The sequence below is a fragment of the Dinoponera quadriceps genome, unplaced genomic scaffold (assembly GCF_001313825.1).
Source record: "Dinoponera quadriceps isolate SergipeBrazil2010 unplaced genomic scaffold, ASM131382v1 scaffold6118, whole genome shotgun sequence".
Lineage (NCBI taxonomy): Eukaryota > Metazoa > Arthropoda > Insecta > Hymenoptera > Formicidae > Dinoponera > Dinoponera quadriceps.
Window position 1 is genome coordinate 968490 of NW_014562572.1, and position 13331 is coordinate 981820.

The 13331-nt window shown below is 49.1% G+C and overlaps 1 protein-coding gene across 4 annotated transcripts in view; it reads left to right on the forward strand.

Moving 5' to 3' along the window:
* Positions 1–13331, forward strand: part of LOC106751148 (nephrin-like) — a 277537-nt gene that overhangs the window by 249846 nt on the left and 14360 nt on the right. For all 4 annotated transcript variants that reach the window (XM_014631976.1, XM_014631978.1, XM_014631974.1 and 1 more), the window contains exons 10-12: positions 4482–4775; positions 7134–7472; positions 12632–12976. In XM_014631976.1, coding sequence (XP_014487462.1) covers positions 4482–4775; positions 7134–7472; positions 12632–12976 — 978 coding nt within the window. The remainder of the gene's footprint in view (positions 1–4481; positions 4776–7133; positions 7473–12631; positions 12977–13331) is intronic.

Here is a 13331-nt window from a genome sequence, read left to right on the forward strand (position 1 = left end):
ACATGCGTACACGCACATCGCGACGTTCTTACGAATTTCAGCCGGGGATGATGTACGCCCGGCGCCGAGCCGCTCTGCGTCGCGACGCGACGCGACGCCACGTCGCCCGATCGACGAAGATTCATGGCGCGAATGCCGCAAACATAAAATAATATGCTGAGCCTTGTAATACGCTATCGGCCTGTATAGGATGTCCCAGAACTAATGTACCGTTAAATCTCCCGAGGAATCTGTCACCGGCAGGATATCCGATAATTCTTGGGTCGACGTTGTTCCCCTTCCCCACCTCCGCCGGCGATGTTCTACGGACATGTACTCTCGTTGTCGGACGTTTCGCAAGACTTTAACAGACCATCGAGCGTAACTGAATGTTACGCTCTCTGTTAAAAGCGCGGAGAAATTACCGTAACTAGCGCGCTACAGCGCTCGCCTAATGAGAAAACGCCTCTCGCTCTCGGTTCGAGTAAATTGCGTGTATCGTATTTGGACAGCGACGTGCTCGCTTTCGGCGCTCTTACTTGAGATTTGTACACTCGTACTCCCGTACGTTCTCGTGCACTTCGTCGGAAAAATATTTCCAGAAAGCGTATTTTATACATACATACGCATCCATATCTATATACATTTATTGTACATACATGCATATATATCTATACGTACGTATACAGGATATCTCATAATATGTGAGCATAATTTCAAAAATGAATTCAGGACACAATCAATTCGTATAAACATTTGTTCTATCCGACTTTGTTTCCGAATTACAGACATTTTCGTATGTCACCAATTCTCGTTAAGTTTGTTAATTTTATTAATTTGCTAGATTTAAATTCAATGATAAGCGTTCGAGATAGCACGGAACCAAAGTGTGCCGTAGCGCACAGCCAATCAGCGTCACGGAAAAGCGACAATAATAATTTCGATAATTTCGAATATCGGCTTAATAAGCCTTTTCTAGAAAGAAAAAATAAAAGATGTTCGAAAATCTACCGACTTTATTGATTCAAAACCGTTAGGTTTTTATCACGATGGAATTCAAGTGCGCGATAGATGGTGTAAGGTCATCGATAATAACAAGGATTATTTTGATAATTAAAATCATATACTTGCCATTGATAAATAAATTTTGAATTTGGTAACGAAAGCACCGAATTAATTTACGTACACTTGATATATATATATATATATATATATATCCTCGAAGATTATTTCGTTCACGTAGATAATCGAAACGAATCGCGCGCTCCCGAATAAAATCAAAAAGCAAACTGACCCCTCCGCTTCTAGGCGCATCGTCCGCGCGACTCCACACGCGACAGATCGACGTGCATTTTTCACGATGCAGCCGGTATTGCGGTCCGTTGAATTATGCATACGCGGGGTCAGATATCATTTCGATAGCCGGCATGGACGCTCGGCGTGAGCGATCTGTCACTGATGCTTAATGACCAGCATTAATTGGTTATTGTCAGTGCCTCGGCCATCGATCGCGATGTTGTCCGGTATCACGGCGATATCGCGACGCATTCGGCCTTCCGTGAAGCATTCAACGCTCGCCAGGAATAGCTCTCGTTGGTAGAGAGAGAGAGAGAGAGAGAGAGAGTTTCGGCGCTGACGAAGGATCGTTCAGGGTACGACCTCCGTTTTTGCTCCGGGAATGCGATTCGATTCTTAAAAATGAAGGTAGCACATGCTGACCACGTGCGCGCCTCGCGTGCGCATCGTCGAGCTTGACCTTTATCGACGATATCGGCGTAAGAAACCGCATCTCGCATTCGCGATGTTACGCAAGTACGTTTCCTCGATAGCGCGCTTGCTTTCGGTAATTCCCGATTTCGTCGACGGAATCCTTCCAGTTATCCTACCTTTCAGCGCGCGACATTAGAACGACTTTGGAAGATTAGCTACGTATGTTATTTAATCGATCGTTCACAGGACCCGTCGTTCACCCCGTGAACTTTCCACGACGCATTTGCATATACGCGGAAACGCACGGAGCGGTGTATTTCGCCGTAAAACGCACAGAACGCCCGCCGATCGGAAGGAAGAGAGAGAGAGAGAGAGAGAGAGAGATTTATTTTGCGTTCTGGGAAGAATCTTAGAGAAAGAGAGAGAGAGGGAACTCATGACCTTTATTGCAACCTTATGACATCCCTAAGATATCTTTCGACGACCACGCCGTGAGAGGACAAAGGGGTTAGCTTTCGTATATCCCCGAGCGACGGTTGGCCGGCGAGACGCTCTTCCCGAGATTCCAGGCATCGTCCGGGGATCGGACTTCTTTCGACAACTGTGCAAAGTACAAAGGGGGATGCAATACGCAGGGGCACCGGATACCGTCCGGAATTTTATGACTGATCTAATCAATGAAGGGTCAGTCTCTATATGTGCGCCGGATATCCCGCATGTTCTCTACAACTCTCCACTTCCACGTTCAAAGTATTATTGAATTTCCAGACGGGGCGGACTAGACTTCCGCTCCTGAGTCGAGGTCGCAGGGGATCCTTTGTCAGCTTACACCGAATATCTTCTTTCGTCCGTGGGAGTGAATGTCAATTGCAGAAACTGCCGGGGATAACGATCGATCCGCGGGCCTCGGGTGTAAGCGCGTTCCGGGTGCGTTCGCGCGTAGACGACTGTTTTAATTACGTCGACGACGACGAACTTTCCTTGCGTTTACACCGGAGGACATCTCCTTATTCCGAATCGGATCGCTGAGTCTCATCGACTCAACGATATTCACTCGACAAAAATTTCTCCACTCGGACGAAACGGTTCAAGGTTGTTTCCGATCGCAGTAATTGAGGTATTATTTCTTTTTTTGGTTGGTGCCTATTCAGTTACACAAATTGAGATATTTTTTTTCAATGTAACAGCAGTTAGCTAAATAGCGCGCGTAGCGTGCACCCGCGTTGTTTTGGAAAAGGGAAAGAAAAAAGGAAACGTCACCTATCACGCGCGGAGGAAAAATGTTGCTGGGAAAATTCGTTACTATAGCGACAGCGGAAAGATTCGTCGCACGGAAAAAATAATTCCGCTATTGTAGCAGAGCGTTGCTGCGACAGCGATAAAATCTAATTAGCGCGAGCAAAAATTAATACTCTCAACATATCTTTTTGCTGTCACTGCGGTAACCAACGATTTGCTGTTCCGGCGAAATTTTTTTCTCCGTGCGATACCGATCGGCGCCTCGCGAAGAATCGAAGTTACAACGGACATGTTTTACGGTCACTCGTGAGAAACGTACGGCCGAAGTTCGCGTCTCGCCGTGAGATATGAACTTTTACCCGTTGTATCTCCATATTGCGGTGGATGCGCCAGGGGACGTTAAAGCGCAGTTTCTACGCTCGGGAAGACGTCTTAAGCGTACTTATGCAGTTTCTTCGCTCGCGGAAACCGCGGCCACAAACGGCGAGAACACTTCGCGGAGAATATACTCGCGAGAATAATACGCGGTGTCGGTCCGCTTTCTTCGCCGTCGCGAAAAAAGTCGCGTGCGGCCGCTCCGCGGGAGGCTTATTTTCTTAGTGAACGGACCGGGCGTGGTGGTTACGACGCCGGGTACTTTAAGTTGCTGTGAATTGTAAAGCGACGCATTAACTGTTTCCCCCGACGGGGGAATATAATGGGGGAAAACGTCGTTCGAGAACATACGCGAATGCCCCTACCGTGTCTGAACAATGAAGACATGCTCTACTAATGGCGCACTGTTGCAATATGTAGATTATGCCGTATACATATAAATATATATAACACACATATATATATATATACATATATATATATATATATATATATATATACGCACACATATATTGCGTATTATGTATATTACGACGATATCAGGTACCGTGTCGACTGAGGTTGACACGAACTCGGGAATGATGCGGCGACATGAATTCCATCGTTAATGCTTAATTACGGATAGTGCTTAATAATCGCATTAGCCGCCGGCGTGTATCAGGTTTCGCGTGTCGATCGTTCGTCCATACGGACCACCGACGTTCCTGTTCGCGGCAGTGCGGACACAATGCGCGCACGATCTTCCTCGTGGCGAAATAATTAGCGATCATCTTATCACCGCCCCCCGAATGTTGTTCATTGATTGATGTCTGAGGCCAACCCCTGACGGCCGGACCGGCCGATTCTTTTGTGAACGCGATCCTCGCTATTCGCACTTCGAGAAATGACGTACGTCAGATGTCTCTGCGCATAGGCTGCATACTGCCTTTGTCCAATTAGCCCTTCGATCATTAAACTCCGATAATTGGAATATGCGGCGTGTCGCGGGGCGACCGAAACCGAGCGCGTCTCGGTGTTACACCGACACGGCTAACTCTAACGCGACGTATCGCCGGGGATAAGCTAATCGGGAATCGAGTTCGCGTCGTCGCTCGCAAAATAGTGACTCCGGCAGACGCGCGCGTAACACGTGAGTCAAGGCTTGTTCTCACTGCGCGAACCAACATTTACATTTGCAGTCGTGCCGGTATGCCAACACGGCCAGACGAAGGTATTCGGCGTGGCGCGGCAGGAGACCGCGAGCATCCCCTGCGAGCTGGAGGCGAACCCGCCGGAAGTATCGTTCACCTGGAAATTCAATAATACAATGGAGACAGTGGACATACCTCAGGCACACGTCACGAGCGACCGTACACACTCGATAGCCTCCTACACACCGATGAACGAGCTGGACTATGGCACTCTCCTTTGCTGGGGCAGCAATGACCAGGGCACTCAGCTCGAGCCCTGCGTCTACCATATCGTGCCAGCTGGTAAGTGCTTTGACACAGACACACACGTGCCTACGTGTGTGCGAGCGAGCGAGCGCGCATACACGTACGGTCTTCCGAGTTTTTGAAAAATTACTTCGCGAATCGCACGTTCCGCTCTCGACGTCCCCGTGACGCGCGCCCTCTCTTTTTCGGCTGATCTATTTCTCGCGAGAGATATCCCGCGATCTCTCGCTCTCTCGCTCGGCTTGAAAGCACGTTTGCAGCCGGGCGTTCTTCTTTTTGCGGATTTGAAGTGATTCAAAGAAAAGTCAAATAATGTGATTAAGTAGAACGCACATGAGCGACGAGTTGGATCGCGCGTGCCCGCGTTTGTGTCTGATTCAGTCGAGACGTGAATGCAGATTGCGTGCCGTAAATTACTGCGACACTCGTCGCTTTTATTACAACGTCGCGATCGCTGACACGATCATCGAGCGAGTAGACCGAATAAAAAAAGAGAAAAAAAAAAGACGAACGGGGAGAATCTTCCGGTGACTTTGCAACCGCGACACAACTTTCCCGAGAACGACGTATCGATTTTAACGGACGAACGTTGCGCCGTTCGAGAAAAGCTTTTGAAAAGTGCAGTGAATGGATACGCCGCATTTACTCTTCCTGTCGCCGTCACCATTCGGCATTCAATGAATTATAAATGCAACGCGTCCCGCCGTCTACTGCGTTTTTGTCAAATTATCGGCATGTCGATAAATCGAAAGAAGTTTCTCCGCGAGATCTACACAGCGTAGTACCGCGAATGTACTCTTCAAAGTTTCACCCGCGATCGTACGCGCATTGTGTGTGTGTGTGTGTGTGCGTGCGTCGTAAAATATCGCATTCGTTACGATTTCAATTACGCGCCACTGTACTACGCCAAATTGCAATTTTGTTTTTCTCCTATTTTTTTTTCTACATTCTAGAGTTCGATTTGACGCGGTTTAATTTAGCCGAACGGGGCGGAAACACCGGCGCAAACGCCAGCGAAAATACCGGAGGGAAGGATATCGCGGCGCACTTTTATCGCCGTGCAGGGCGTAAGAATTCACGACCGAACGGGTTAAGGACACGAGCACTTTTACGCATCGCGGGAGAATCTGTTTTCCGCGACGGAAGATCTGCCGCGTTTATAAAGGCTGCAGCCTCGTAGGCGGACGCATCAATACGTGACAAACGCATTTTAGTACTCCGCTTGGCACTAAACTAGCGGAACGCGCAATAAAAACGGCCGTTAAAGTGAACGTCGCGTAAAAGGGATATTACGATTTGAGCACCGTGATGGTAGCCGCTCGAGTAGAAACGAAAATCTAACTAACCTCGTATCGGCTGATGAAGGACGATCAAATCTCGACGTAGCACGGCGAAGCACGCGCGCGAGACAATTCGCTCTGTCAGCGCAGCGGTTCGCGAGATCTTCTCCGGAAGTAATCGTCGTGTCGCAGTGATTTTGCAAAACGATACTTTGAACGTATGTTTCGACCTCATGCGAATAAAGAAGGTCGGGGCCGTTTCTCCGATTGGCCGGTTACGAGCTTAAAAATGTATTGCTCGTAACTCAAAATTATGAAAAAAAAAATCTTAAATTAATCTATATTGCATTAAGAAGTGACGCCAAAAGTTTGACGGTAAATCGGAGCCTGGATCAAAAGTTATTCCACTTTAAAGGAGGTTGTAAGGCAAAATGAATTTGACAAAAATTCGATGAAACTTGCACTGCGTATAATATTGAAATATTATCGAACTATTTGTCTTTAAATGCACACAATTGGCGCTATTAATCTGCTGCCGTCGAAGTGCCAGTTCCAATGTTCGACCTCATTATTACAGATGTTCACCGTCGTATCGTAGCACGCCCATTGTATTCGCCAATTAATCATTTGTTGATATCCACCGGTCGACACGCAAATTCCCGCGCCGTCCGGTCCAAGTAAGACTCGAGCGAATGACGCGGTACGCGAGTAATTCGGACTCGTCGAATGCGCTTTCGGGGGTGTGAGAGTCGACAGCCGGCTTCGAGAGGCTCGATATCTCGAAATTAGAGAGACTAATGCCCGATTTCACCATTAGCGACATTAATCTGGATTTACATAAACGCAATCGGTTGAAGTGAACGTTGCTTTGAACCATCGCGATTTCAATGGAATCGCATTCCACCGATTCTGGAAAAGCATTGTTTAAGTAAACTCATGCTCCATGCGATGAAACTTTTCTAGTCATCGGTGATTGATTGATCACGACCGTAAATTCATGAAATGATGCGTAAGTTAATCGTTAGTCGATACGATTTGTGCCGAGTTGGTGAAATCGGCCGTGATGAATTGTCGTCTCTGCAACGTCTCTGCTTGCGCCTGTCCAACACAACAGGTCGGCCGGACCCGCCGCTCAACTGCTCCTTATTGAACCAAACGACCGACTCGATCTACGTGGAGTGCATCGAAGGTTTCGACGGCGGGCTGCCGCAAAAGTTCACGATGCAGGTGGACCGCGAAGCCGGCAAGAGCAGCGGCAGCTCCGCGGCCTCGGCCGCTGCCGCCACCTCCACGACCGTCTACAACCAGACGAGCAAGCTGCCGACCTTCTCCGTCAACAATCTGGACCCCGGCAGCACCTACGAAGTTTCTATTTACTCCACCAACGGCAAAGGTCGCAGCGACGCCGTGCACTTTCGCGCCACCACCCTGAATCTCCCTGAGAGACGAACAGGTGAGTAGCCCGGGCCACAGAGTGGTGTGACACGACACGTTGAGAAAATGATCGACGACGAGGAAACGATCCACTGTGACCGCCACGTCGTCGTCCACGATCTGCCGAACGATTCATAAGTAAGTCTCGAGTGACGTTGCGAGCGTCGCTGCGTATCCCCGTGCGCATTTCGCGAGACCGCGGGGTAGCTCTCAAGGGGAAACTTGCCAGGCAGCTTCGCGTGCTTTGTCGCGTCGAGTGCTCGTTGCGTTGTAATTTCGATGAAGGCGACTGCAATGCAATAACATTGGTCGTAACAATAATAATGAAATAATGATGAAATCGTGATAACAGCGACGAGCGCAGTCAGTATATTGCAATACGGCACTGCAGCGTTATTTGAAAGATTCCGAGGACAATTTCGCGTATCGATGTCCGATCCGGACGCTCCTCCGTGCCACTTATTGCTCGGTACAGTTCGCGCACCGAGCTTCGAACCTTCAAAATTGCGTCCAGCCGTGCGCGATTTTATTGGAGGTGCTCGCTAATGTTAGTTCGAAACATCGCGCAAATAGCTCGTTATCGTATTTCGTAATTACTACATTACTCGCCCAGCCGCCGAAGTTCTCTCAATCTCGACCTAATAAACTCACCGTAGTTGGGCGAGTAGTGGGGGAATGTAGTTTATCGAGTGGCTCCTAAGTTTCGATTGTGTCAATACCATAACAATATCGGCGAGAGCGCACCTATCGGCGCGGAGCGTAAAACGCCGCGTCGTAAATGCGCCCGGGAGGATGTAGACGGCGGAATATGTAAAGGGAGGCGTCGTCTCGCACCCGAGACGGGGATATTACTTATGAATCGATCTAATATTTTGAGCACTGTTCGCCACGCTGCACGGCCTTGCATCGTAGATGCTCTCGTGTGAACACGTTGATCCTCGCGAGCAATAACATCGTAACTCGATTCTCGCGGCGGCCCTTTTTTTCCGCGGGCCCTGCGTGAGAGAAAGTTCGCGGCCGCTAAATTACGCCCGTGTTTCACATGGCGATAACACGTATCGCGCATTTGTTTGTGCCGATTTGCGCGAGATCATCCGCGCGGTTTACGCCAGATATTTCTCACTACCGCGCGGAAAGTTAGACAAACAGCGCTACAGGATGTATATAGAAAAGTTCAAATCAGTAGTAAGTTTGTAATGGAGTTTCATCTCCCTGCTTTCCTCCCTCTTATTCTCTCTTTCTCGCTTTTTTTCTCTCTCTCTCTCTCTGTCTCTCTCTCTCTCTCTCTCTCGCTCTTTCTCTCTTCATCTCTTTGACGAAATTTAACTCATTGCTCAATTACCGAACGACTAAGCAAAGACATTTGGAGAAAAGAGAACGCGGAACATTAAGTAACGCTAACGGTAAATTACGCGTCCGCGTAAAATCGCGCGATATCGCGGTAACGTTTCATCTCATTCTGTTCACTAACGTTTCTCCCGGCCTTTTCGCGGAACGGCCCAATGAATACGAATCCCATTTTGAGACGAATAAACAAGGGTTTTAGCAGAACGTGCTAGCAAATGCAACGCGTTGCAGTGGTATATCCCAAGCGGAATCTCAATTAATAACCCGAGCTCCGAGGTAATTTCTTCGCCCCTTTCCGCGATAAAGGAGCTAAATCATATTTCTACTCGAAATACGTGCCACGATAATCGAATTATTTGCAGGCGAGTCGTCGCGGAACGCGGAAAGATCGCGACGAGTTTTAATCGAGACAACCCCCGAAAGAGAGAAAAATATTTGGACAACGGTATTTTCACGGATTCCTCGGCGACGTCGCGCGAAAATCAGGCGAAACTTCTCGTGCACGCAAGGTGTATGCGAGAGAGAGAGAAAGAGAGAGGAAATTGTCTCGCGAGTTACGATGATATTGGGTCCGATCGTGAAGTCCGCAGCCATCTCAGCGAACGATGGCGTCATTATCTCTTTATATCTGAGCGATCAAGCACACGTAATGTCATGTGGAGCTGTAAACGTGTTAGAGTTTTCGTGTAGAGAGCTGCATCAAAATCGTAGCGGACATGCAGTACTTGTAAGATGTGATTAGATGCATATGCCGGCACACCCGCAGGCGGCGCATGATCGCTCGTCGTCAATGACCGTTTCGTACTCACTCAAGTATTCCCCCGTCGCTCTCGGTCCATCGGCGATGGCGAGTATCGATGTGCGACCGACAAAAGCGATACGATTAGTAGCAATTGCACGCCAACCAGCATTGACCGCCTCTCAGGTGGTAAGGTAAAACGCAATCACGCCGTTCCGCAACCCCGTGATTCTTTTTGCAGCGGAATAAACCTTCGTTCGCCCGAAAACTTGTCAGCTACTGATAATCATTTATGCCGGAACAAGCGCTCGATTTGCATAATTAACGGTGAGGACAGGCTCCTTTCGGGCGTCTTTACGCGCTACAATTAATCAATTCGACCGATTCTCTAATGACCACCTGTCGAGCGAATCGATTTCAGTAACGGACCGAGCCGAGAACGCGTCCTTCTCGGGAGTGGAACTTGTTTCCCGAAGGAATTTCGCGCTCATAAAGCGCCAGAATACACGAGGGTCTTGCCCCTTACTTCGCCGGAATCAAGTTGCAAAGTGTGCATCTCGAAATTCGTCCGTGTCGCGGAGACATATACTTTCGGTAGTAACTTCACGCTGTAACCCCATTAAACAAATTTCTCGGCCTAATTTAGCGTCGGCGACTCTGGTCTGCTCCGGCGCATTCTTCTAACTAATTGCTCACGATTAACCCGTGGGTGCACGTAGACGGACGTTAAGCGGCGTACGCGCGTTAATAATGCGCGGCTAATAGGTGGCGGCTGCGGAACACGTCGACGTCGTCGTTTATCCGCTCTACTGCGGCCGGCGGCGCAGTGGATCGAGATGGGGTAAACCAGACTATAAAAGGCCTTTCGTATTTCGCGTCAGCTGGCCCTCTTTCGTTACAAATCACCGTTCCTTACGCTACGTACGTCCAATTTATATCCGCGCCTGCCGTTACCCGAAAACTAACAAGACCCGGCGCGAGATGTGTACGGTTTCGTTCGCGCGAAAAGAGAGACACGGGAAAAAATGTAATCGCTGATCGAGGGCGGCGTAATTTCGAGTTGAATTCGAGCTTCGACGACGCGCGTCTCGCGAGAGGTCCGCGATGCTTTGAGAACGCGTTCGGAGAGTGCGTTTATTCATGACTTCCAAAAGTTCGTCGGGTCCTCGATGCCGAGTAGAAGTTTTGCCCCGAAACTTTAATCTTTGATTTTACAACCTAGTAGGAGTTAAAATAGCAAAATAGGTCGTCGAATAGATCGATTATATCGAAATAAGTTCAATTTCAAATCTATTAATATAATTTATTTCTACTTCGACTCTGGTAATATTTTAAATTTTCGCAGTTCTAGCATCAAAATAAATTATTCAAGGTAGTATTATAATTACATTTGCTAAAGATTTGACATAGAAATGAAAGGTTTCCGAAAATCTGTCTTTCAATCGCGCACGGATGCGTTGTAATAACAATTTTTTAAAGCGCTTCCTCTCATTTTTAACCATCGACGATCGGAGCTGTTTACAGCAAAACGGTTTACCGTTAATCGCGCGGATCATATTTTTGTTTTTTGCTTATCTCCATACCTTGAGGACACGCTCCATAAAATACACTTCACTCGTGCGACGCGAAAGTTATGGCCTCCGTTGGAAGATCGCACACCCCGCTATTGCCGAGTAGCAGCTTTCGAGGCGATAAAAATGACGAAAATACGCACGCGCGCACGGATCGGCTCGTCCCGCTCGATGACTGGCAGGTATCGATTGCATTTTGACGTTTCGCATTAAAATACGTCGGTGCGCAGCGTGACGAACGATTGGCACATTTCATGGAAATCCATTGGTGTGATCGAGCTCTCTCGAGGAGATCGCACGCCATCGAGCTCGCGAAAACGCGAGCGAGGACGCGTTTATGGCGGCCGATATTACGGCTGATCGAACTTCGCTCGGGTATGCGTGTCTTGACGATTCTTCGATGGACCGTCCCTGATATAATTACCCTCAAAACTCCGCCAGGGTGTTTGTTTGCGGTCGATCGATCGATCGACCGTTCCCGCGAACGAATCCGGCCTGGGACGAAATGCTAACTCGTGCAGACCCGGCGAAATTTTAAAAACGATTAATGTGTCACGGACAGATGTTTCGGTCCCCAACTGATTGGAACGCTGTGAAACATATGGGCGCTCTCGAACACGGACGCAGCTCCCCGTTCCATTCGATCGTTAAACATATCAATTATTTCGAGCGATATTATAGCGTGATGATATCTCGTGTTCGGCCGAAGACACGTTCATTCTGCACTGAGAGAAGAAAATAGTTGGAGTAACTATAATCTCGCTATATTTTACCGTCAATTTTGATCCCAACCTTTATCATTCTTTTAAGCATGCAAAATTTAGCAAAGTGAATGCAGACTTGTAGTTTCAAATATCATACGCATTTTTTCCTCGGTGTGAGAGCGTCTCCCGCTGAACGCGAGTAGGATCTCGCAATCATTTTTGTTCAAAAGCGTTCTGTTAAAAGCGCGTTCTTCGGATATCGCGAAATTTGCAAATTCGACGACGCATGACGCGAATTCCCCCGATGGTGAAATCCATGACATCTTTGCGGAGCAAAGCAAAGGCAAGCTTATATTGTTCAGCGAAAAGTTCTCGAATTCTTCGGCACGATGGAGCCGCATCCTATCCAAAATTTCTTAACCCCCGAATCTACGTGAGACCGAGCGCTTTCCGCATGAGTAGTCCCCGATTCCTCGCGAGTCACCCGACGCGAGCTCGTCCAATTATCGCGGAGTTCGTTGCTCAAACCGAGTTACCAGCTACAGGACATCGCTATTGGCCAATCGTAACTTTCTCATATTTACCCAGCATACATCGGCATTCGGTACCGATTACTATCCTCGCCAGCCTTAACTGCCGCTGTTCCCGCAACTCCCTGGCCCCGCTCGTAAAACAACTCTCGCTCCCAAGTTGCCGTCGAAACTACCTTCGACCTGCCCACCCCCCTCCATCCTCTCCCCCCGACACCCGCCATCCACTCGCGCTCTCGAGTCAATAGACGAAGGCTGAGGCTGGTGTGTTGTGCCACTTCCGGTAGCAGGTGAAATGCTGGCGCAACCACCCTCGCCGGAGAATTGCACGATCCGGGAGGAGAGCCGGACGACCGTGCGAGTGAGCTGCGCCGAGAGCGAATACTTCGACGAAAACACCGCCACCTACGTACTGCAGGTCTTCGACGCCGACACCAGGCGGCTGTTGGCATCCGCGACGAGTCTGACGCCGAGTATGCTCGAGGTGACGAATCTGCCGGCCGAGAGGAGCCAGTCCGGCCTGGTGCTGTCGCTCCGGATCATGACGGCGCAGGCGATGAGCGACGCCACGGTCCTGCACAGCCTGCACTTTGCTCGGGAGGGTAATACCCAGGAGCACCAGCGATACCCAGGTAGGGCCCAGATACACAATGGATCGTCCCTACCCATCCGTCCGCCCCCGCCACCCCCCTCGCCAACCCGCCCTGTCGTTGTTCCGGCGTTGAACGTCGTCGACGGTACTTTTCGCCCGAGGAATTAACGACGCGCTCGTGACAGCGGCGACGAGCGATAAATCGTCGTCGTCGTCGTCGTCGAGCGAGCGTGCGAGCCACGAGGATCGATGTGATCGATTCTTTTTTTCGCTTGTGTGTTTTGCGTGTGTCATATGTATGCATTTTTCGAATCGCTCGCTGGGGGAGGAGGGGATATACGTTTTTCGGAGGAAACGTGGTCGTCGACGCACTCCCGCGACGTGATTTCGGGACG